Below are 26,045 nucleotides of genomic sequence, written 5' to 3'. Positions count from 1 at the left end.
TCCATACCGTTTTAATTACTGTAGCTTTATCATAAGTCTTGAATTCTGGTGGAGCAAGTTTTCTTCCAGACTGTCTTGGTTCTTCCTGGCCTTTTGTATTTCCATACAAATTTTAGAATTAGCATGTCAATTGTCAAAACAAATCTGAATTTTAAATATAACTCATCGAGTTTATGGCCAGATTAGGGGAAATAATACTTTTACAATATGGAGGTTTTCAATCAGGGAACATGGAATATTCCCCCAATTTATTTAGGGCTTTACAATTTTTCTCAATAATGTTTCCAGTTTTCTGGACAAATGTCTTACATGCCTTTTGTTAGATTTATGTCTTAGGAATTCAAATTTGTTTATGTCATTGATAAATATTTTAAATTTTGTTTTTAAATTAACATGTAGAAATTCATACATGCTAAACTATTTTACTGTTTATCTGTGTAAATTCTTTTGGGTTTTACTCCATACCCATTCATGTGATGTGTGAATAATACAAGTTTAATTTCTTTGTGATCCTGATACCTTATGTTTCCTTTCATTACACTTCTGCTTTGGTTAAGAACTCCAGTGTAATGCTGGATGCAAGCAGGAAGAATGAACTTCGTCGTCTTCTTTTCAATCTCAAATGGAATGCTTTCAATATTTTTGTTATAGTCTTTAAAAATACATTCTTTGTTATGTTAAGGGTGTTTTCTTCAATTTCTAGCTCACTATGATTTTTTTAAATATGAATGAATGTTAAATTTTATCAAATACTTTTTCACATCTATTAAGATACTTTTTTTATTCCGTTAATGTAGCAAGTCGTATTGGTTGTCAAACGTTAACCCAGTTTAGCATTCTTGAAATAAATCCAACTTGTGATGTATTTTCTTTTTTATTTGTTGTAGGATTTTGTTTGTGAATATTTTAAGTTTTGCTTCTATGTTAAGATGGATTGGCCTAAATTTTTCTTTCTTTGTAGTGTTCTTGTCAGGCTTTACAATCAAGGTTAGCCTGCACTCATAAAATAAGTTGGTGTTGTCCTTCAGAATAGAACACTGAAAGAGTTTGTATCAGACTGGTGCTATTTCTTCCTTAAGTATTTAGTAAAATTCATTCAGAAGCCTCCTAGACCTGGAGTTTTCTTTGTGGGAAGGCTTTTCATTTTGAATTCGGTTTATTTAACATTTTATAGCAGTGTAACTATTTTCTGTTTCTTCTTGTGTCCATGTTGGTAAATTATACAGTTTTTGTTTATTTGTTTTAGGAATTTAACTCCATTTAAATTTTCTTATTTCTTGGTGCAAAGTTTTTGTAACATTCTCTCATTTTTTTAAATATAGAATTTGTAATGGTGTCCTTTTTTTATTCTTACGTGGTTATGTGTGCTTATCTCTCTTTGTTTCTTGATCAGTTTCACCAGTGATTTATCAATTTTTTTTTATTTCAAAGAACTAACTTTTGGTTTTGTTGATCCTGTCTTATCTATGTTTCTTCTCTGTTTCATTAATGCTCACTGTTGTTTTTGTGATTTATTTCCATGTGTTTTCTTTGAGTTTAATTGTCCTTTCTCTAACTTTCTAGCAGGATTCTTGATTTTTGATACTTAATAATAATTCTAAATTTGTATACATCTAATAATATACTTCAAAATATATAAAGCAAAAGTTAATAAACTTTAAGGACAAATCCATAATCACAGTGAGAACTTTAACCCCTCCTCTCTTAGAAATTTATGGAACAAGCAGGAAAAATTTAAAAAACAAAATAAGAATCTAGAAAACTTGAACAACGTGGTTTCCAAACTGGACCTAAGCAACTGCAATATACTCTTGATTTTTAGATATTTATCTTTTTCTAATATGTACATTTATGCTTATAGGGAAGTATAGCTATAGTTTTATCTGCATAGCCTGTATTTCAGTATGTAGTATTGTTACTCAGTTCAACATATTTTCCATTTTTATTATTTATTTTTGGACTCATAGGTTGTTTAGAAAGGTATTACTCAGTTTTCCAACATATGGAGATTTTCTAACTATTCATTTCTATCTTAATTTCATTGTGACCAGAAAAAAAAAAAGCTCTATAATTTCGTTCTTTTGAAATTTTTTTGAGACTTTCTTTATTGCCCAGGTATGGTCATTTTTTGTAAATGTTCTACGTGTGCTTAGAAGTATGTATAGCAGTCTCAGTCCCTCTAAGTGAACAGCTAAGAACCCACAAATAATTGCCCTCAATGTGTTAAATATAGAAATGAATGCTTTAAATAATAAAATACAAATCTACTAATTGCCTTTGTCAACCACAAATAAATAAAATATTCCAATCTGTGCACCAGACAAAGACACTAAGTACAAGAAGCATGCTTATTATCATAACTTTTCTTTGACCAAGTGTCTTTAATGGGGCTTTTTCTCAGTGGGTTTAAACCAGGGCCTAACTACCTTCAGCTGCAAGCCACAAGGTCTTGAGTGTCTGGTTCCAATGCTTCTTCAGGTTTCAAAGAGTCAATATGCTTTAAATATAAAAGAAACAACCTGGACCAGCCCTGCTCCCAAAGCGAAACTATCCCACATGGTGGTTCCTCCTATTCTATGAAGCATTCTCTCTCTCCAGTCATCTCTGAAGAGCATCCATTCTTGCCCCTCATTCTCTCTGCCTTTCGTTAATTGTTGATGGTCAAATCATTTGTCTCAGTTGGTTTCGTTCAGCTTCTTCAGCCTGATCCTGAGTACACTGTGGTGGTTGGGACAGTGTTCTCTGAGCTGTGCTGGAATGACAGTTCTTTAGAACAGCAGAAGTGTGGAACGGCACTGATATGGAACAGTGCTCCTGAGGGATGTTAGCGGATAGTAAGTGGAAAAAGCATTCTATGGTACTAAGTTCAGAGTCCCCAAGATCACCCTCACTTCTGATACCAGCTATAAGTCTGGGCTCCCCAAGACCACCATCAGGTTCAAAAATTCACTAGGACTCAGGAACTGAGACTCACAGAACTCAGGAAAACTAATTCTACTTGTGGCTAAGGCTTTTTACAATGAAGGGACATAGATTAAATCAGCCAAGGGAAGAGGTGCATAGGGCAGGGTCCAGGAGTCACCAAACATGAGCTTTCAGTTGTTCTCTTCCAGTGGGGCTATATGGATAGCACCTCTTTTTTCCAGCAACAGTGTATGACAATATACACGAAGTGTTGACAACCAGGGAAACTCACCAAGCTTCAGTGTCCAGAGTTTTAATCAGGGCTTAGTCACGTGGGCATGGTTGACCACAGCGTGGCTGATCTTAGTTCCCTGTTCCTCCAGAAGTTGAGCTGATACTGTGTGGTCCACGGCCTAAAGCTTAAATCACATGTTAGCATGGACTAAAATCCGTGTTAGCATGGACCAGATGGCATGGCCCAGGCCCCTGCCATACGGCATACTGTTGGCGTAATCTGTCTAGCGTGGCCCAGAGCCTCCAGGCAAACAAAGACACTCATCTCAGGCCAGACATTCCAGGGGCTAAAGGTTACCTCTCAGGAGCTGAGGGCACATGCCTAAACCTCTCCTTGGGTAAGTTAATCCTTTACTGTACATATGGCAAACCCTTTGAGGATATAAATCAGATCATGCCTTGGCCCATGCTTAACAAACCCCAGTAACTCCCTATCACACTAAAATAATTATCTGCCCTAGTCTACAAGGTCTTGCATGATCTGGACTGTCCTTCCCCTTCTTGGTCACTGTATTCCAAATACACAGGTCTTCTTTAGTGTTTTTAAGGACACAGAGCTCTTTCCTGGCCTTTGCACTAGCTGTTCCCACTGCCTAACATGTTCTTCTCCAAGAGCCACACATAATTGAATTATTCTTGTCATTCAGATCTCAGCTTAATAAATGTCATTTCGTCAGGGGCCCCTTTCCTATCTACCCAAATTAAAAGAGTCCCTGAGTCAGTCCCTATTATGTCACCTTGCTATGTGTTCATCGTGGCAGTGAGTGTTGCCTGCTACTTTCTAGCACCTTTAGCTGTTAATTTGCCCATTTGCAGTCTTCTTCCATGCAAGTGCTGTAAGAGTAAGGCCCTTGACTCTTTATCCCCAGCACCCAGGACACCCTGAACCTAGAGTGAGTGCTCTGTAATTCACAAAATGGATGAATGAACAGCTGGATGAATAAACAAGCTTGACAAATGCTGGTTTAAGCAAAATTAAGTAGAATTCTTTACAGTAAGATCTTCCAAGCCTTTAATCTACTCTGTGGATTGTGAATCTCTTGAGTGTGTATTATGTATTCATGTTCTTGGGAACAGTTTTGGGGGAGTATTAATGTCAGAACTTGGTGTGTTGAAGGAATTGGATTCATTTTCAAGTATAACTAATTTTTAAAGAGTAGTAAATCCTATGTATGGCACATTTTCTTTAAAATTTCTTTTACTGTTACTATTTCTGCTCCATCCCTTAGGCACTGCTCTCTGCTAACTAATCTGATAAATTAATTTGTACTTGGGTATAAATATGCAATGCTGCCTTAGGATCTTTTACTCCTTCTTTTATTTATTCACTATATTGAATTCCCATTGTTACGGGAAGCAGGATATAGAAATAATGACAGTGTTGGGCTGGTGAAAGATGATTTCCAGAATGGAAGGCTTTGATATCCCTCAAGTTACACCCTGAAAGGCCTATTTATGCCTCATATACATAAGTTCTAATTGTTGACCAGATTCAATAGGACAGAACCAGATATTGATAAATATTTTTATAGAGTGCAGTGGCGTGATCTTGGCTCACTGCAACCTCCACCTCCCAGGTTCAAGCGATTCTCCTGCCTCAGCCTCCCAAGTAGCTGGGATTACAGGCATGTGCCACCACGCCTAGCTAAGTTTTATATTTTTAGTAGAGATGGGGTTTCACCATGTTGGCCAGGCTGGTCTCAAACTCCTGACCTGAGGTGATCCACCCGCCTTGGCCTCCCAAAGTGTTGGGATTACAGGCGTGAGCCACTTGCCTTCAAAATTCTTTCTATTGACTAGATTAGTTTATACTATAGAAAATTGTGTTATTTCTGTTTGAGACTTCAGAATTGATGGATAATAGACATTTACTGTCAGATAGTAAAGATCCTAGATTCTTTTTTTGCTATAGAAAGAAGGTCCATGGTTTTTCACTACCACAGAGAATTCACTGGACACATACTTTTTTCTGGATTCCTTCTTCTTCCGACTTCACCCTTCTTCAGGGGAAGGATCAGATGCCAGACTTTGTGGGTAAAGAAATAAAAAAGGCTCTGGATAATGTTTTCTCTGTCAAGGTTAAGTTTTTTGATACAGCTGATCTGTGTTTGTTTTGTACTCATTCCTAGGGCACTGCCCCTCCTGGTCTCTTCCCCTTGCTGGGATTTGAACCCTACCTCTTACTCCCTAGTTGATATGTGGCTCCTCCCACATAGTAAATTGGCCTGGCATCACTCCCTGTGGTGACTCTTCTTTCAGCAGGGCACATCATCACTGGGATTCGGGAGGCTGTGAATTCCCTGTAACCCTGTGTCTTATATTCTGCAATAGTCCCCATGCCATGTTTGGGGAAACTTTAGCTCTAACTAGAAGTTGAAAGCATTCTACAATACACAACACTATGAGAAATCACTCTTAGAAACCAGGCTTGGGTGCTTCTGCTCCCAGCCAGCCAGTGTCCACGTGTCCATAATGCCCAACGGAACACTTCTATCCATTGACTGTATTCTCTATAGCTGGCCACCTCCTGAATGTACCAGCTAATTGTTGAACAAGTTTTAAATCAATCATGAAAATAGTTGTTTAGATGTGTAAATTACTGCCGCAGTACCTATTTACAGCCAAGATTTTACAGACGGATGCCTTGATAAATGTGTTTTTATTTGCTGTGAATAATTTCTGTACAGTGCCATTGAAAAAACATAATTCACATTTTCTATTAAGAAGGCAGCAGCAGTGTGCGAAGAGTTGTCAGTGATTTTGTGACCCCAGTTAGGATTATTCTGGGATTGGGGTTGATTCAGGGGAAATTCAACTACACTAGCAGAAAAACTGTTGGTTAAACATGAAGTTAGAAAACCCCTTTTCAGGCTGGGTGTGGTGGCTCATGCCTGTAATCCCAGCACCTTGGGATGCAAGGAGGGCAGATCATGAGGTCAGGAGTTCCAGAACATCCTGGCCAATATGGTGAAACTCCGTCTCTACTAAAAATACAAAATTAGCCAGGCGTGGTGGCATGCACCTGTAGTCCCAGCTGCTCGGGAGGCTGAGGCAGAATAATCGCTTGAACCCTGGGAGGTGGAGGTTGCAGTGAGCCAAGATTGTGCCACTGCACTCCAGCCTGGGTGACAGAGTGAGACTCCGTCTCAAAAAGAAAAAGAAAACCCCTTTTCATGGCCTGAAACACAAATATGAAAGGTAAAACCAAAACCAGAACACAGTTCTTCAGCCCAGACTCTCTTTGTTGCAATCATGGACAAAGAGAAGGCCTGATGACAGGTGTCCTCAGGGAAGGCTGAGCTGCAGGGCTGTGCCCCAAGCCTGTTAGCCGGGCTTCAGAGGGCTGTGCACTCACAGCGAGCTTGGGCAGAGGTTCAGACAGCTCCTTTCAGCACTCTTTCACCAGGCGTGTGCACAGGTCAGAAGCATGGCAGGAGGGTCAGAGGAAGTGAGCAACACAGTCCCTGCTCTCAAGCTAATGGTGGTGACAAAGGCTGAGATAAGGGCAGACCTGGACTTACAAGCATCTGACTTCAGATGACCCATGCAGGCAGTGAACAGTCACCACCCCTGCATCCCTAGCTGCCAGGCTCTCCCCTAACTTGGAAGCCCCTGTCTGCCTGAGTCTTTCCCATCATTGACATCCTATTTTCTGAAGTCTGTTGTGTCATACTTCCCATTTCTCCCAGTAAACCCAGCCCCAACCCCACCTCGTAGCTCCTGGATGTGCCCTTTTTCAAGCCACCAAAGTTCCCAGCCACCAGAGCCACCCACTCACCCACTAGCCACAGCTTTTCCCTTCTCTTCCACTCACATCAGGGCTCCCAGGGCCCAGTGCCTCAGATCTGACAGTTCAAAGCTTAGAGCACCTTAAAGGTGAGGGTTCCTGTTAGTACTATTCTGGCCATATTGTGGATTTCGTAGGATTTGGGGAATGGATAAGAGACCTACAATCTTTTAAAGAGTTGAGAAATTTCTGGAGGAAATTTCTGTGATGCACAAAGTGCTGTTCTTGGTTTTTGTCTTGTTTTAAAAAGTTAAGAATCAACACATTTGGAACATAACCCATCTGTAGGTCATGCTCACAAACACATATGCATGTAAAACCAGAAACATTAAACAGAGATGTGCTCATAAGAGATGGAGAGAGATACATCGCGATCAATGTGCCTTAAACCAGATGGGATGACTTAGGCAGTGTTTAGGGTGGAAGTGGAATCCCAACTAGGCAGCAAGGGGTGGAGTGGCCTGGACAGTAAACTGGAAGTAGCTGCAGTCGGAAGTGGGTAATGATCACTTGTTCGTTTTATTTGATCTTTTTATCATTTGCTGCATGGCATGGGCTCCTCGTTCCTCCACTGGCGTTCTCCTCCCCCAGCCCCCAGCCCCCAGCCTTGCCTCTTCTCCTCCTGTACATGTACCTTTAGCTCTTACTCCATTTTTAGGAGGCAGTACAGTGGCTTGCTCTGAGCCTTTGTGAGATTGGCAATAGCATGTGCTGCTCTATTGGTTATCTCTTTTAAAACAGATAAGGTGGACAGGAAATGCTAATGGCAAACACAGCTGCAGCTCAACCCCTGTGCTGTTTTGCAAAGCACATTTTCTTATCAGGCTCAGGGCCAGGACCCATAGACAGAGGTGGCATGGCTGGGCAGCTGTGAGACTAGCCCATCAGACCACACTGTGTTCTGTTCTGTTCACAAACACAGTAAGTATGTAACCAGATAGTTCCGGCTAATCCTCAACACTTCTCTTTCTTCACTTATTTCCAAAATTGTTCATAAGATCAGCTGTACGGTTTGAAGTGTCACAGGCAGGAAGTAAAGTTCTTTTTGTGGTTGGATTCCCACACCCTGGGTCCCTCTTTTTGAGCCACCTTTTCATTACTCCCGTGAAGCCAGCTCTTCTGCTTGTCATTGGCACCTGAACCCAGTGACAAATGAGGTACCTTTTATCAGATTGCTGTGTAGGTTGAGACCAAATCTGAAAATAAGAGCTTTCTCGTGAAGCTGTGAACCACAACCGTTTTAAACTTCCAAAAATAATGTGTACCTTTTACAAAATTGCAGAGTGCCGTATCCCTCAAATTGAAGATGCTGAGATTCATAACAAGACGTATAGATATGGAGAGAAGCTAATCATCACTTGTCATGAAGGATTCAAGATCCGGTACCCCGATCTATACAATATGTTTTCATTATGTCGCGATGATGGAACGTGGAATAATCTGCCCGTCTGTCAAGGTACAGAACTGATGCTCCAGTTCTCAGCTGGGCTGTTCTTCTCTTGGACTGTATTGTAGACTATGTACATGTTTATCTAATAAAGTGATAGCGATGATGGGGGAAATAAACAAAGCCATCTACCCACATGGATCCAGTTGCATCTTTACTACAATTGCCAAAGCTCTGTTCTTCGACTCTCCATCACCACTCCTTGTAGCTTGCTCAGCTCCATACACCCAGTTTTAAAGGATAAACAGGAAACACCTTGTTCCTTGGAATGTTGGATGTCTCCTTTACTCCAAAATATCAAAAGTAGTTTAAGAATCAGGAGACTTGTAACTGGGCTGCTAACACAATGAGGAACTATTATATATTTAATGGAAATAACAGAGCATTTATGCTTATGTCAATAGTCATGAAAATATAGTTAAAGCCAATCTTAAACAGAGGCTGTTTCCTCTTAATAGTGTTTTTATTTAGATATAATGCATGAAGAGCAGAAAAATTATCAAATTCAAATTTCATCCAAACAACCTGGTGAATATTTATTCCCTTGCATTTTTTAGATTTGCCTGGGCCATCATAGAGGGCCCTGTTTGTGAAAATAAGCCCTCAAGTTCAGAATAATTCTGATTTTATTTTTTGACGTGTGACTTCAACCAAAGAACCAAGAAGGCAATGCATAATTCATAATTTGAGGGAGAAGGAGAGCAATCTCATTTGCTCCAAAAGCACCGGCGTGCTCAAGTTGAGATGAATGTTAACTTTGTGCTTGGAAATCACAACTGGCAGACTCTGATATTGCTTTGGGTGCCCTGTTCTTGGAAATAAATAGTTTCCTTACATGAGAGCTTCAGAGTCATGACCCCTTGAAGGAAGAGAGGCTTGAGCATCAGAAGGACGAAAGCAGCCCAGACCATCACACTCCCCTGGTCTCTCCCAAGAACTGCCAGTGTTGCTGAGCATGTTCTGTGCTGCTTTTTTAAAGGAGACATGATTTATTTACATTTTCAGATGTCTACAAAACAAGCAGCTGGCTGTTTAGTTGGGCTACTTATTCAAACAAACTTTATTACCTGCTGATCCGTTTCATTCCTCCGACACGATCAGAGTGATAGCCGGGAAAACCACCCCAGACTGCAGCCACTTCTTCCCTTCCTGTTTTCCGTGTAACCTTTTGCTCTCCCATCCTTTCTGTTTCCTTTTCTGTCACTTAAATATAGGATGCTCCTTTAGGAGTTATTTTTTCCCCAGTGATTAAAAAAAAGAAATACCCTGTGTCGGTGTGCCTCTCAAAGTATCATTTCGAGGCTTTAGACCCAGGCTTTCCTATTGCTCTTTCTGGCCACTGTTGCCCCCACTCCACCTCCCCTTCCTCAAATCCCAGTCAAGACATAGCTTTTTTAGGTCTGCAACAACAGAGCCAGTCAGTTACCCTGAAGAGGTATGCTTCTTCAAACGATGCAAGCCCTGCCCACCTCTCCCTCCTCCTCAGAGGTCTCTGTCCCACAGAGGGTGGTGGGTGCCCTGGCCTGTGCCCTACCCTCTAGTGCACCCCATGCCTTGCTGCACAGAAAGATAGGTCCTGCCTGCTGGAGCTGCCACTGCCCCAGTGTTGCTCACTGGCTGCTTGCCTGGCACACCATAGGAAATGAGGAACTGAAGTTGCTTTGGACAGCCTGACACCCCTCTGAGCCCCCAGGGGGAATATAATTGGTCCTAAGAGTGACATTTCATTCTCTAACTTTTATTTGCACCTATAGATCCAGGAGCTAAAGCCTGAGGAGGCCTCTCTCTGTTATCTAGAAGTGCAAATGGAAATTACATTGAACTATTGAGTTGAAGCCAGTTTTCGACTGTTATATTTAGGACAGGCTGTCTCTAACCAAGAGTGAGCATATCTTTCCTTCTCCTCTGATTAACTGCACGAATTATAACCCCAGTCTGAGTCAGAGTTAGTTTTTATTTGAGAGAAACCAGCTATCTGTGTGGGTAGTTTAGAACTACAATTCCTTCCTAGGAAGAAGAGCAAGCACAATCATTTGTGCCAACTCATTTGAACTACACTTGAGGATTCTAAGGTGCTCACTTGTTCACGTTAATGTGCTTCTCTTTTTTTCCTCAATTATTGAGTCTGTTTATTCCTGATCCCCAACTTCCTCCCCACTGCATAAACACACATACACTTCACTTTTACTATGAACATTGTCAGTTTTCAGCTCAAAAAAACAATAATAATCTAAGGTTATGGGACTGTCTACAAAGATGGCTGAGCTCCATACCTTTTAGGGTATGGTGCATCCCAAATGTTGGCCAGTTCAAAGCTATGATATCCTTGGTCTGCAGAGCCCCATGGCCCCAGGACACAGCAGTGCAGGATTAGCACTGCCCAGCCCTGACAGTGAGTGCCTCAAATTCTGCACCCGCCTCACCCTCACCTACTCTGATGCACAGACACCATATACTGGGGTTTCAACCAAAGCAATCTGCTGAGAGATCCCTTCAAGATACTTACAATGTCCAACAAAGTCAGCTTAGGAGAAGGGTTCAGTCATCTGCTGCTGTGCATGGGACACATACATTCTGTATCTGGTGACTTGGAAGGGAAAGTGGGTATTTTCATTATACATTATTTACTTCACACACAATTAGTTCTCTCCTGGATAAACACCAGCTCTGCAGTGTCATTATTTCCTCCAGTGAAATTGCTGAAGCAATAAGAAATGTCCTGATCACAGGGGATGCCACACACAATAGAATTCTCTGCCACCAGGAGTGTTCTACTGGGCTGCACAGACTTCAGGGCAAACAGGCTGCTTAGTGTTCCACAGAAGGAGTGTGGGATCCAGGTCCCACTTGCACGCTGATTGCACACAGCATGCTGTGCTCGATGCATAGACTCAGGACAGCAGTGGTTCTGAGTGTGGTCCCGAGACTGGCAGTGGCAGCAGCAGCAGCAGTGCCTGGATGTTGGTAGTGCAGTTGTCAGGCTCCCTCTGCCCCAGACCTGCTAAAACAGAAGCTCTGCAGGTGGGCCCAGCAGCCTGTGTCTAACAAGCCCTCTGGATCATTCTTGAGTTTGAGAACTACTACACTGTGGGATTCCTCATCTATTTTATATAAAACACAACTGGATTTTCAGAAATTTAAGGCCACCATCTCAGGCATATTTCTGTCCCCACATCCACTCTAGTGGAATTGAGTTTGGAACCTAAGCTTCCCAAGCCGCTCTCACCACCACTGAAACCATTCGTGGTGTCTGTGTCTCTTTCCTCTTACAGCACCTCGGTGGTTCTCAACCTGGCCGGCACATCAGGGTTACTTGGGGAGCTTTAAAAAAAGATAATGATTCCCAGGCTCTCCTCAGAGCCTGGGCATGGGGCCCGGGCACTGGTGTTTTGTAAAGCTTCTTAGGTGATGCTGAAATGCAGTCAGAGCCGGAACATGCAGCCTGAGGGTGTACAACCCACAGTCAGACACTCACCACCTTCCCTCCATCCATCTTAGCTACTCCTCTGACCCTCTCGGTGCCATTTGCAAATAGCAGAGCAAATACCTACATGATAATTAGAATAAGGAACCTGAGTATTTGAGACCAAGGTGCTTCATTCTTCAGAGGTGGTGCCATTTTAACAGTGGGGGAATCCTAAAAAGTTCCAGCATTCGGTGTGACTTTTCGATGTACAGAGATGACAGAGTGGAATCTTTCCCATTTTCTTTCACCTTGCACAGGCTGCCTGAGACCTCTAGCCTCTACTAATGGCTATGTGAACATCTCCGAGTTCCAGATCTCCTTCCCAGTGGGGACTGTGATCTCCTATCGCTGCTTTCCCGGATTTAAACTCGATGGATCTGCGTATCTTGAGTGCTTACACAACCTTATCTGGTCGTCCAGCCCACCCCGGTGCCTTGCTCTGGAAGGTAACACATCTTATTCTTTCCGAAGTTGTATTTTGTATTATTAAAGTGAGGAAGAAGATCAATAGGAGGAAGAACTGCGAATTATGATCAGCAATAACTTTTCTTCTCTGCGTACATCTTTCTCACCTTTGTCCAGAGCAGAGATCAGCTGCCATGAAGCCATACTTACAATTAGACATAAAACTTGCTTCCCTCATCCTTAGGCTTAAAGAGGAGAGCAGATAAAAAGTTGTGAGCATCAAAGGTTAAATTACAAAATATTGCAAAGTTAAATGAAATGTCTTCAAAAATTAATTTTCTCTACACCAAATGAAAACAGATTGTATCATGTCATTAATCTCACCCCTCATTTTATTGTTGTGTCGATGTTTCTTCCATATTTCCATGCACTTTATAGCTTAGCTGTAAATGTTTGGCTGCAAGCACACCCTTGGATGCCTGAAAGCAAGAGCTCTTTTCCTCCCTGTTTTTGTTAAATCTGTATGACTATAGATTGTGATTCACTAAAGACCACTAATCAGTAGTATGAAGTAGTAAGGAAAACGGGGCTTCCATTGGCAGAGTCAAGGCAGTGTCTGTAGGGGAAAAGTCCATAAACATTTCTGCTAGGCAAATTGGATATGCTGGTTCAACTCTTGCTTTAACTCAGATCTTGAAAGTATGCCTGAAGAGAACAAACACCAATGTGTTTCTTGGCATCTGAGTATAGCGGGTAGGAGGGCTCTATATGGGGAAAGAAAAAAAGTGAAGAAACCTCAAATCAGGAGCCCCTTCAAAGCCTATTTGCAGCCTTGTTTGGGAAACAAAGCAAAACAATGGAATATGGAAGCAAATGAGTTCTTACAAGTTTATAGCATCTCTACAAGTGTGCACCTCTGTGTGGGAGGAAGTCAGGGCAGGACGTGTGTCATGGAGGATGACTATTGCTCAGAAGGATAAGAGACGGCCTCTCTAGGGATGTGGAGTGGGGTTGGCTGGAGCCATGGAATCTCTTTGGAGAAGAGTGGGGGAAGGAGGGCAGGGAGCGAGAAGGCCAGCCCTTCCCATTGGTTTTGTCATACTCTGAGACTGGTCATTAGAACTCCCCTCACTCCACTTCCCACCCATCCCAAATCCCCCAGGGAATTGGAGCCTAGCCTAGAGATGCCAGATAAAATGTAGGATACACAGGTAAATTTGAATTTCAGATAAACAAATAATGTTTTAATATGAGCATGTCACAAATATTACATGGGACATACTTAGTATAAAAATTATTCTTTGCTTATCTGAAATTCAAATATATTTATAACTGAGTGTCTTGAATTTTGTTTCCTAAATCTGGTCACCCTAGCCTCAAGGGACAAGGTCATCCCTTTTGCTTCCAGTGGGAATAGCCTTCCTGTTATCTGGATGCTGCTGGTAGGCCGTGGACCTCTGATGGAAGGGGCTCTTCCCTAGTTCTGGAGGCTTCTCCCTGCTCAGATAACCAGACAGAGAGGGCCCTTTAAAGGTACCGTCATTATGATTTTATCAATTTGAAATACCTGTTTTCAAATCTTTTCAAATTTGGTTTAAATGTGTTCTAACCAGTCAGGTTCTGATAAGCTTTATTTTGGGATTTGAAAAGCAGTCTTTATGGAGCCTAGAGAATATGATTGGATAGGCATAAAACAAAATCTAAGGTTATAAACAGGGAGCTGAGAATGGCTTCGGGTTGAAAATTAGTCTTCCAGTCTAACATGTCCCCTTTCCTCTGCCATCCTCCACTATGGATAGATGGGAAAACCCTGGCTGACATCTGCCTGTGCCAGGAAGGCCACTTAGTGCCTTTTTCCCTAGGGTTTTTGTTTTTTTTAATAAGGTTTACATCTCCATTTTCAATAGACATCCCTTTAAATTATCTGATGGCATTTGTTGGTGAGCGCTTTCAATGCAACACTGGCTAAAGGTACAAAGCGGTGATTCTAAACTGAGAGGCACAGAGGCGACTAAAGGATTATTTTTTTCAAGACTTGATAGCAACTGGGTTAAATTAAGCAGTGGGTTAAACTAATAGGTAAGGATTCGTGAGCAAGTTATCCAGATGTACCTGGGGGTTGGCATTTCTCTCATTCTCACTTTAATTGTGTATCATCTTTTTAAAAGATGGCGCCTTATTTATGCAATATTGTCATAGGGTATTGAACATAGATTAACTGTCACAAGGGGATTGACCCTTTTCATAGATCACCCACACTTTTAACTCCTCATCTTTCTGTCTTCCTAAGCACACGATTTGCACAATTTGATTTTTCTTGATGACACAGTGAAAATTATTGCACTGGGCTGTGGAATTATGATGTCTAAGGGGCTTTTGAATATATTAGAACTCTCTGACCCCTGCAGTAATGGTGTGGACAGTTCTGCTGTGGAAGTCTTTCTCTTTGAGTTTTCTGTCCCTTTCCCATTCCTCTTTCACTATCAATCCATCAGCTGTCAGTGTGCCTGTCACACTCAGGGTACCTGTCACTGCAGCTGTCCCTCACCCCCAATTTCTTTTCTCACTTGCTGTAAGCCAGGAGAAAGGTTCACCAGGCTCATCATGGAGGGAGCGTAGCGTATCAATTACCAGTGCAGACTGACCTCGGATGGACTGGCTTCACATCCTGGCATCCTACTTAATCACTTCACCTGGGGCAAGTCACATAGCCTCTCTCAGCCTCCATTTCTTCCTCTGTAAAATGGGGGTGATGAATCCCACTTACCTTGTGGGACTGGGAAGAGTCAGTGAGATAACAAATCTACCCATTTAATGAAGCGCCCAGCCCATAGTATGTGGTCAATCACTTGTCTATTGTTATCAATGCACTTAGAGTTTTATATAAAGTCACAATAAATAAGAGAGAATCTAGCATGACTCTCTGTGGATACGGTGTCCAAGCTTTTAGACATGTACATTGTCACACAATTTTGGTTGTTCACGTGCTATTTTGGTTACTTGCATATTCTTAGCTGTGTCTATGTAAGATGACTCTCAGACAGCAAGAGAAAATACTGAACAATAAGAACGGCCACCATTAATTTTGAGAGCTTACTACATAGGTGTCAGGCTACTGCTCAAACTGTGTGACACAGTGTCTCCTTTAATCCTCTTAATGCCATTTGGAAGCAGGTACTACTAACCCTCTTTAGCCGCTGAGTAAACCCAGCCTTCTAAAGGTTCAGTAACTTGCTCAAAGTCACACAGCTAGGAAGAGGGGGAGCTGGGACTGTAGCATGGATCTTTGTCACTTCAAAGCTCATGTTCTTAATCACCAAGGTACATTGTCTATTTAACATGTTCTGATTACAATCTAACAGGGGGAAAGCAATTTGATACTTTTATCATTTGCATTTTCTTAAAGCAAAAAAATACAATAATTATTGCATAGGAAAGAATTTGTCGTTCTAGTTTAGTTATCATCTCTGAGAAATCCCAGCAGCAGGGGGAGGCTCTGTGCCCCCTGGGTAGCCGCAGGCTCTTACTGCTGCTGCCCCACAGTGCCTGTTAGTCTCCCACATGGCCATGGAACCCCCCTGCAGCCAGTGAGCCAGGCAGATGTTGTTGGCCTCCTTTTACAGATGAGGAGACGACCCCTTGGAGAATGCCATGACTTGTCCCGACCCTCCAACTGTTGGTGTGTGCTGTCTGCCACACGGCACCTCCTCTCCCTAGAGGAGTGGAGAGCACTTTGTGAGGGTCAATGTTTGAGTGACACCTGTCACACTCACATGTCAACAATCTCATAGTTGATACCTGGCTTCATGAAGGAGTTGATAATTTGGAAGGAAACGCTTTGGCAGCCTCACCAAAGGTGGCAAGAGTTCCGAAGCCCAGTACGAAGGTGTGGGTTGCATGTTTTAAGGCCTGCACTATTGCACTTATGGATAGTGGGAAGATTCTGGAGCATATATGGGTCCCTATTGCTGTGTTGTCAGATAAAACACACAAAATTTCAAAGCGTTGAACCAGAGTGATGGCCATAATGTTTTAAAATCAATGACTGTATAAAATTGGAGCTGGAAGGAGCTTTGTGCATCCCTGTGTGCCCCTGTGGGCCCCGTCTTGCTGTGGGCCTGTGCGCTTTGCCTCGTCCATGTGTATCTTAGTGCTTTCCACTCTCGGGTTCTCTTCCTCCCTGAGGCCCTCACCTCCGTCTTTCTCTTTCATGTGCATGCACAGACACAACACACTGAATGCAAGAAATCTTTAAAAAGCAAAAAGGCTCTGACAATAAATGTGGGGGAATTTCTCATTGTTAAGTGCTAAGAACTCCGTTTGTGTTGTCACCAGTGATCGTTGAACACCTGCTAGGCTCAGAGCAACACCGAATTGGGCACTGGGGAATTACAAAGAAAGGAAAGGACATAATTCCTTACTTTGAAGAGTTTACAGTCTAGAGCGAGAAGATGACTAAGTCAGTTTCCTAGAGAATAACATCATTACAGATGGCAGCCACGTACACACACAGCTACTTTTACCAAGGGGCACGCAGGGGCTTCTGCATTTGGAAAGGGTAGAAGGGCAGTTTCAGGGGGTGACATCACAATTGTAAAATGAAATTTTCTACCCAGGGATTTATGGCATTTTTGTTTATTTTCCCCAGAGACCAAATAATAGCATGTTTCTGTCTTTTCTGTCTCCACTTGAGCCTTGGGGAAAGAGAAAGGTCTGAACATCTCACTCCTAGGGAAGGACTGTGCATTTTGAAGCATGGCGGAGCTCATTGGTATAGACGCAGCCTGCCCTAGCATGTGTGAGAGGCTCCAGCCCAGTGGTTTGAAGGGTGGGAATATGGAAGGATATTGAGGAGCATAACAATAAGTAAGTGAACCAACCATGTAGCACATAGTTGCAGGGACGGACACAGACACACACGGGAAGTCTAGGAAGAAGAGTCACTAACTGCCCAGAATCCCCTGGACACTGTGTGCTTGGGGTTGTGAGGGCTGCTGGTTATGAGCGGTTGCAAGAAAGGGCTCTTCTCTACAGGGGATAGGACCACCCACAACCCGTTAGTATCTGGAACATTCTCTTCACATTCAGGTTTTCAAACAGCCTGGAAACAGCACGGAGGTGCTGGGTATCCAGTTATAGAAATCTCTGGGGGCAGCTCTTTCAACAGCAGAGATCACAGCACTGTGCCTCTTTGAGGCAGGTTGCAAGGGTCAGAAGAACAGATGATGGAAGCAAAAACTTAGAATTTGGGGTCCTTAATTGTAGCTGCCACCCACTTAAAGATTCCTGTTTCTCTAAGTGCTAAATTAGAGGACTTAGGATCCTGGATCCTTTATCCAGAAGTCCTCCCTTCAACAACTCTCTAGATAAAAAGATGGAATCAAATTTAGAAAGGACCAATCAAACATTTAGGGATATTAGAGTTTAAAAAGAAAGAAACCAAAATCAGTGGTGTATACCATTTCACGTAAGTGCCTCTGAGGTGTATGGATTCATTCAGTCAACGTTTCTATGCCTATATGCTGAGTATTTTGCAAGGTCCAGTGCAAACAGTGGCAAACGAGTTGTGCGAAGTCTCTGCCCCCCTGGGGCTCACACAGCATGTGTTGCTATTCCTGAAATTGCAGTCTCCACGCAGGCAGAGCTAGGTTCTAAATATTCCATTTGTAAGTTATCCAGGGCCTCCCGTGGTAGAGAAGACTGTTACCTACACTGAAGGCCACCTAGAAGGAGTTCTAAAGCAAGGTCTCCATGGTTTCGAAAGAACTGGGAGGGTCAGGCTGCTGAGTCACTCTTCGCTGTGTGGGGTTGGCTCTGAGACGTGATGCCTGGTCTGCTTTCAGAAGGCAGCCGGGTTTTCAGAGAAAGCAGTGAGCATGGTCCCAGAGACCCCAGGGAGTCTGGTCTGCTTGCTTGTTTGCTTTTCTCCAAATAGGGGAATAAATCACTCTAGGATCTGCAGGTACCTAAGGTTTCGTTTGTAATGACTTGGGCGGTGGCTTCCCTCATGCTGACATTTTCAAAAGACTCTTTCAGCCTCGTGTCTGGCATTTCTCCCAGGAACAAGTAAACCTGACCCCATTGGAAGCCGAACATCTGAAAGTTTGGGTTTTCAAATCTGCCCAGTCCCCAAACCCAGAATGCCCCAAGTGATTCCCCCCAGCCCCATTCATCTCAGAGCCCAGATAGACAGAGGTGGAGTTTTCATCAGACAGCGTCCAATTCAATCACAGGGAATGCGGCAGTGTGATTTCCTAAGAACCTACAAATGCCCAGGAGTCCTTTTAGCTCTGTATCCTTTTGTAAGAAAAGGAGGAAAAATAAGAAACTGAAGAACCTTGTTTGGCCAAATGTGAAATGACTTGAAAGGTTCCAATTTGGGATCAAAACTCAAAGCCAGCTTGGATGTGGAGGGCTCCCCAGCTCTCAAACTACATTTGCAGTGTACTTTGTTCCTGAGTCAAAACACGTTCAGGTACAAGAGGCGCCTGGTATAAGAGGCGCCTGAAGTGATTTCTCCCTCCAGGAATCTGCCTTCACTCAGAAGTGCCTCAGAACTTCAAAGTGAATCCTGTGTAGGGAAGAGGAAAGACACAGCAGAGAATCTGGGCCTCCTTGGATGACAGAGCCTACCCTGCTCCTGGAGGCAGGCTGCAGGGGACACTCAAAGGGGGTGTGATGAGGGCCCACCCTGGGACAGGCCACTCCCATTTTACAAATGGAAACTTCAGACATAAAGAGGAATCCACACCGTTCCCAATAAGGTCGTCAATTACTGTTCGTGATGAGGCCCAGTGTCACCTTGGTCACTTCCCTAGACCCGAGTCAGGGACACTCTGTTCTCCCTATGGAGTTCCTATCGTCCTCCTGCCACCTGTCCCCAAGCAAGTGGGGGAGATGCAGGGTCTCCCAGCTCCCTGCCTGGTGATCCACAATAAGAAAGCGTGGGCTCGGGTCCATCCTTTGATGAACTTGAAACTATTCTGCATTGGATTTGAAGTAGCACATGGGAAATGACAGAAGAAAAGTCATATTGGGGATTTCATGCCACTGATTTTGAATTACTGGTCATAGGATATAGAGCTTAGACATCACCAATTTCCCTTTCTCCTAAGCCAACCTGCCATACCCCAGTGTATCCTTGTAGAGATGAATGGAAAGTGCCAGAGAGTGGCAGGCTTGGCCACAGTGGTAGCCTAGGAGAACCAGTCAAGGTCCCGCATCCACCCTGGGCTCTGGCACCATCAGGCTGCCTTGAGTAGGGAAGGCCCATGCCACTTGATCTTCACTCCCTTCCTTTCCTATGGTTTTTTTTTTTTTTTTTTAATTGTAAAAATGTTTTTGTAGAGACTTGGTCTCACTTTGTTGCCCAGGCTGGTCTCAAACTCCTGGCCTCAAGCAATCCTCCCACCTCGGCCTCCCAATGTTCTGGGACTACAGGCATGAACCACTGCACCCAGCCCCTCATCTACATCCTTGAACAGGTAGAAATAATATTTCAAATTTCTTCCTCCTGTGAACAGCTGACTCCAGGGCAGAAAGCGCCTTGTTGCTCCCTGCACTCGTAGCCCCGGCACATGCTTTATATTCTACAAATTGCAACTGTTACAACTAAAACTTCTTTTGATTAATTTGACATTTTTGGATGCCTACTGTATGCCAAGCACCCTGTGGGTAGTTTATTTGACGATCTCTCCTCTGACAACAGTCACGAGAAGCAAGTGTGGCGCCAGCCGATAAATGAGGAAACTGAGGTTCAGACAGCTCTGCTGCTCCTTCCCCAAGGTCACTCTGTCCACAGCAACCTGGCCCCTGTGCCTCCTGAGCCTACACCTTCTACTGACACTACTCTTCTAGCCCTTCTAAGACCCAGACTACCTGCTGGCAGTTTTGATCTGGGTTCTAATCCTAGCTCTGTCCATTTCCTCAGATAGAATGGAAAGGCGTTGGAAGGGTTGATCGCAGAGGCTCCTTCCTGGTGGTCACATTCTTTGATTCTGCTCTTAACCAGAACTCACACTGTTCCCAGAGAGGCTGCCCCGTCCCTGGCTGGCTCTGGAAGGCAGGTGGGAAAATGAAGGGGAGAGGTGCTAGGAGAGCTTCTCCCCCCGACGCTGGCTAACAGAGTTTCCCTGAAACTCACGTTTATATAGTCAGCCTGTGAGCCTGGAGCCATCTGCAGGAGGGGAGTGGCAGGAAAGGAAGAGATGTGTGTTGAGGTTCATCTTGGTAGCAGGCGCTTCACCTGCTATCTTTAGTCGGCCTCTAGACAACTCCAGGTATTACTGTCCTCTCTTTTCAGATAGGAAGCAGGCCTGGTCACACCCCCCTGGCCTTAGGGAGTAGGCTGCAGAGCCCGGATTCTAAACCAGCCCTGACCTGCCTCCCGGGCTGTGCTTTCTCCTGTGCTGCACTGCCTTCCGTGGGAGGGACCAGCCTGGCCGCCTGAGTAATCTGCGCAGCCACCCATTGATGATTTCTTTACCATTCGTGTTCTCAGGAACCTGAATTTTTATCATGTAAAAGGTTTTGGAGGAGGGAGAGGGAAATACCATGTGATCTGCCCCAAGCTACACTGTATACAATGGTGAGCGATGGGGAAATTTTCCTTTCTTCCTTCCCTCCCTCCCTCCTTCCCAGGTAAGGCTCTGGTGCCAACCAGGGATGTACAGTGTGCCAAGTGGCCATTGCTGTTAGAGGTTCAAGTCTTGTGCACCTCTCTGTAAACGATAATAGCAGTGACCACCTGGACACCGAATACCCACTCAGCCTCCCACAGTTCTGAATAAACCCTCTGGCCAGAGGCGTGGTCTCGATTAGCCTCTCCTGGGCCCTCAAGCTCCCTGCAGACTTATCCGTGATCCTGCCAGCAGCTGGACCCAGCATAAAATGTAATTGGCAAAAAAGGAAGAAAAGGGCAGCAAATGCCTTTTTTACTTGATATAGCAGGGGGGCTTCTTTCCATGGGACAGTAGAGGGAGGGCTTCTGACTTATCTGCTTGTCCTAGGCTCTGCCCTTCCCTCACCTCCTCTAGCTAATATAAGGTTAGGTAATGCTTGGCCAGGAGTTCTGGAATATAACGCTCTAAGGCCCTGGGAGTTCCCTGGGAAGCCCCAGGTAACTTTGATCCAGGCTCCCCCAGCCCCAGTGGCTCTGTTTTATATATTTACATATTATGTTCTCACTCAAGATTTATTTGAAGGAAGAGTTTGCTGGCATGATATATGAAAATCATACATCAGGTTCTGCCTCCTTAGAAACTTGAGACCAGAGCAATGAAATGATTGGCTTGGGTCACACAAACCTCCCACCGCCCGTCTCTTTAGACTCCCAGCCTTCAAGGATGTAAGTAGATGGCTAATTTATAATCCTAATTAGGAATCCGGCTTACATCAGTCAAAGTCTTATGGGATTTTTAGATCTTATTCTCAAAAACAAAAGAATCTTCAGTTCTCTTTGAAGATAAATATGCGTTCCCTGGGCCTAGACTAAAGAGAAAATCTCAGGCCCTTTCCCTCATGTGTTTCTCCCTGTCTGAAACAAACAGAGGTCCCTTTGTGAAATGAAAATGAATTCTGCAACCTGGGCACATACATTAGTACATACTATCCCCTTTTGCCATTTTCTTCCCTGGCGGTGAAAATCCCTGTGTCTGGTGCTGTTTGTATTACCATCACCTTGCCTGTGACCCTGGTGGTTGTTTTATTAGAGGGAAATGCAAAATAGCAAGCAATCCTGTTAATTTATTGTTCACCAGCAATAGTAAATTATTCTAATATCATTCCCATGTACTGTTCGTATATTACAGCAGAGTGATTACCAGAAAATAGCTGCTTGCATGCCATACAGCATTCTCAAGGATCACTGTGCTTAATTTTCTCTTCTTCTTTTACAATAAGCAATTGCCACTGTAGCTTCTTCCTCTTCTTGGTCACACATCTCTCCTGTACTCAAGATAGATTGTGCCATGGCATAAGAAGCTTCATTATTCTTTTTTTTTTTTCTATATCAAATCCAGAAACACTAATCTTTTTGTCTTAAGAAAACCAAGAGACCTTATTCCTTTTTTTCAAGTAGATCCAAGTTCTCAGGCATTCCTGCCGTTACTTTTTAGGCTCTTTTTCTCTTGCATTTTCTGATTCCCAACATGATGGATGGTCCTCATCCTCTCTCTCCGAATCTGCTGTTCACTAGCTTAAGCCCCTTGGCAGGCTCCTGCCTCAGCACCTTGCTTTCCTTTTAGCTTTGGTGGAAACACAACCATGAACCCTTTGTCTCTCCTGGACTCCTTAAATTATCTCTCTCTCTTTTTTTTAATCTCATGTAAGTGCAGAGATCTAGACTGAGGTCAAAGGAAGAAGAGAGGTGATTCTTCTCCCACCAAAGGAGAAAGAAAGCTGAAAGCTTCGTTGGTTTGAACTACTTCTCCCGCAAAATCAAGAAATGAAGAGAACACCCAAGGGAGGACTCAGATAATCCCCTCTCCCCACCATTTAGATGGGATCTCACCAGGCTCAAGCCCAACTGCACCCAAGCCCCCATCCCTTCGTTCTCACCTGGGCAGGTAGCCTGTTCCGGGACCTGCATGAGCTTGGAAGGCTTCCCTGTTTGGAGCAGGGGATGGGGAACATGTCCCTTTCTTTCACTGGGTTCACAGCTCTCACCAAAATATAATCCTCCTTTGCCCTGTAATCCCCTCCTATTTTTGCACACTCACAGACGTGCAAGCTGAGGTTTTTATTTTGTGATGCTTAAATGTCAGGTCACTGAAGGAAGTGCAGAGCTAAGCAACAGCAAAGCTGTGACCAGGGGTATGAGCCTCTAGCTTGTGCCACGAGCGTGACTTCATTATGCTCAGAAAATAGATGACCGGTACAAATGGGAGATTCTGTGTTTGTCCTTAAACTCTAGAGTATCTTCTCCATTCCTGCTGCAGGCAGGATTTATTTCTTTCTTTCCTCTCTGGGAAGTAAGATGACTTGTATTTCATAGTAATAAAACCTCTTGCAATCAGGTGGGACACAGAAGGTAATAAATCCCTTCAGTCACTTCAGGGGCCTTTTTCAGGCTGGGAGCCACTCGGCAATGTTCGACAGGTTGTTTGGAGTCATTCCTCTCTGTTGTTCCTTTCTTCCTTCTCCACCCCAGTTCCCACCCCCATCTCCACTTTCCTTCATAAACCATTGCCGTAATTCCCTGCCTTTTCTCCCAAATTAATTAGACATTTGGAGTGATGGGTGGGTAAGATAGTCTTCTATTCCCATCTTTTTGTCTCATGTCATTCATTTTTTTCATAGAAACGGTAACCATCATGCCTATGTTCACGATCATTTTCTTTTTTGTACTGAAGAGAGTTTTTGTTGTTTTTGGCTTAGGTTCTGTAAAAAGATAATGCCTGACTCTAAACTGTGCCCACATTCCTCTAAAGTTAGAGTGTGCAGAGAGGACAGTGCCTTCATCCCATGGCACATCTTTTGTGGCTTCTGAAGAAGTCCGGGACTTTGTTTACATTCTGGCTGGTTTGTTCTTTGGTGGATGAGAACCTAATGCATTTTCTTTTTCTTTTTTTTTTTTTCTTTTTTTTTTGGAAATGGAGCCTCACTCTGTCTCACCCAGGCTGGAGTGCAATGGTGTGATCTCAGCTCGCTGTAACCTCCGCCTCCCGGGTTCAAGTAATTCTCCTGTCTCAGCCTCCCAAGTAGCTGGTACTACAGGCTGCACTGCCATACCTGGCTAATTTTGTATTTTTAATAGAGATGGGGTTTTTTTACCATGTTGGCCAGGCTGGTCTCAAATTCCTGACCTCAGATGATCCACCCGCCTTGGCCTCCCAAAGTGCTGGAATTACAGGCATGAGCCTCTGCACCCGGCCCCTAATGTATTTTCTAACCCCGTCTTCTCCATTCCTGGGAAGGGATTTCACTGGTCCAGGCCTTAAGAAGGGGAAGCATGACTGGAGTTAAAATAAAAAATAAAAATTTTAAAAAGCCAATTATATTGAAATTCAGATTTTAAAACTAGTCCTTAGTTCAAGCTATCACAAGTAAACACCTGTGCTTACGTCAGTCTGTATTTTCATACTGTAAGTATATTATTCTGATGGAAATTATTTTGAATTGGGAAGAAAAGTTCATTTGTAGGAAGCTGGGAAGCCAAGAATTCTGTAGCCAACCATGACTAAATCAGCATGCGAGAGGGACCTTTGCCTACCATTCTACTTGACATTTTTAAAGACTCTGTGGCCCTTGGAGTTAGCTGTGGGGGACTCTACTGTCCCCGGAGCGTAAGGATTCCCAGTCTGGTTTCTGCTGCTGCCTTATTCCTTGGCATTCAGTGGCTTGTCGCCGCTTCACTCCAGCCTCTGCCTCGGTCATCACATGGAGTTCTCCCCTGGTGTCTGTGTCTTCACATGGCCGTGTGTCTCGCCTCTTCGTCTTATAAGGACACAAGTTGATATGTTTTGTTTTGTTTTGTTTTGTTTTGTTTTGTTTTGTTTTGTTTTGTTTTTTGAGGCAGAGTCTCGCTCTGTTGCCCAGGCTGGAGTGCAGTGGCGCGATCTCGGCTCACTGCAAGCTCCGCCTCCCAGGTTCCCGCCATTCTCCTGCCTCAGCCTCCCGAGTAGCTGGGACTACAGGCGCCGCCACCACGCCCGGCTAATTTTTTTGTATTTTTAGTGGAGACGGGGTTTCATTGTGTTAGCCAGGATGGTCTCGATCTCCTGACCTCGTGATCCGCCCGTCTCGGCCTCCCAAAGTGCTGGGATTACAGGCTTGAGCCACCGCGCCCGGCCACAAGTTGATATGTTTTGGATGTTGCTTCCTCCACATCTCATGTTGAAATTTGATTCTGGAGTTGGAGGTGTGGCCTGGGAGAGGTGACTGGATCATGGGGGTGGATCCCTCATGAAGGGCTTAATGCCATCCCCTTAGTGATGAGTGAGTTCTTGCTCTGAGTTCACATGAAATCTGGTTGTTTAAAATCATGTGGCATTCCCCGCCATGTCTGGAACCCACTCTTGCCGTGTGACACGCCTGTTCTTCTTTGCCTTCCACCATGATTATAAGCTTCCTGAAGCCTGTGCCAGAAACACATGATAGAGCCAAGCTGCTACAGCCTGCAGAACCATGAGCCAATTACACCTCTTTTCTTTATAAATTATCCAGTCTTGGGTATTATATTATAGCAACACAATTAGCAGAATAACCTAACAGTCATATTGGATTAAGGGCCCTCCTTACTATAATGTAACCTCATCTTAATTTAATTACATCTGCAGTTACCCTATTTCCAAATAAGCCCACATTCACAGGTACCAGGATTTCAACATAAGAATCTGGGGGGTACCCAATTCGACCCACTGCAAATGCTCTCCCTGCCTTAGCTTTGGAAGAAGCAAACTCCCTTCCATCTTCCCTCTAGCTCTTGCTCCCAGGTTTAAAGGACTATCTTTGAATCTTCCCAAACCCCAGTTGGCCAGCATCCTTTGGCCTGCCCACAGCCGTTTTCTGAGCTAACCTTACCTCTTGCCCAGTACACCGCACCCTGCTTATTATACCAGCTGAGACAAACAGAGGCTTCCCTGTATCTGTCAGGGTTCCTCCAGCTCTCTTTTCCTCTAGCTCTGGAGGCCTCAGGCTTTTCCGAACTCTAATCCCATTGTGCATAATACATGTCTTAGCAGATAATGAAATCATTGCTCTTCCACTTGGCTCTTGGGAGGCACTATGCTCCCTTTCTCCTG

The 26,045-nt window shown here is 43.8% G+C and overlaps 1 protein-coding gene across 20 annotated transcripts in view; it reads left to right on the top strand.

Annotated features, from left to right (window-relative positions):
* Positions 1–26,045, top strand: part of SUSD4 (sushi domain containing 4) — a 148,765-nt gene that overhangs the window by 92,715 nt on the left and 30,005 nt on the right. For 17 of the 20 annotated variants that reach the window (XR_012428794.1, XM_074026899.1, XM_074026902.1 and 14 more), the window contains 2 exons: positions 8,268–8,441; positions 12,156–12,344. Coding sequence is in view for 16 of the 20 variants with exons in the window: in XM_074026899.1 (XP_073883000.1) it covers positions 8,268–8,441; positions 12,156–12,344 (363 nt within the window). In the remaining 4 variants the exon portion in view is untranslated. Of the gene's footprint in view, positions 1–8,267; positions 8,442–12,155; positions 12,345–13,677; positions 13,837–26,045 lie in introns of all 20 variants that reach the window. The other 3 variants (XR_012428795.1, XR_012428796.1, XR_012428799.1) reach the window with 1 other exon arrangement.

This window comes from Macaca fascicularis, chromosome 1, assembly GCF_037993035.2.
Source record: "Macaca fascicularis isolate 582-1 chromosome 1, T2T-MFA8v1.1".
NCBI lineage: Eukaryota > Metazoa > Chordata > Mammalia > Primates > Cercopithecidae > Macaca > Macaca fascicularis.
The sequence above is the reverse complement of the archived record's forward strand: the minus strand, read 5'-3'. Positions and strand labels throughout refer to the sequence as shown.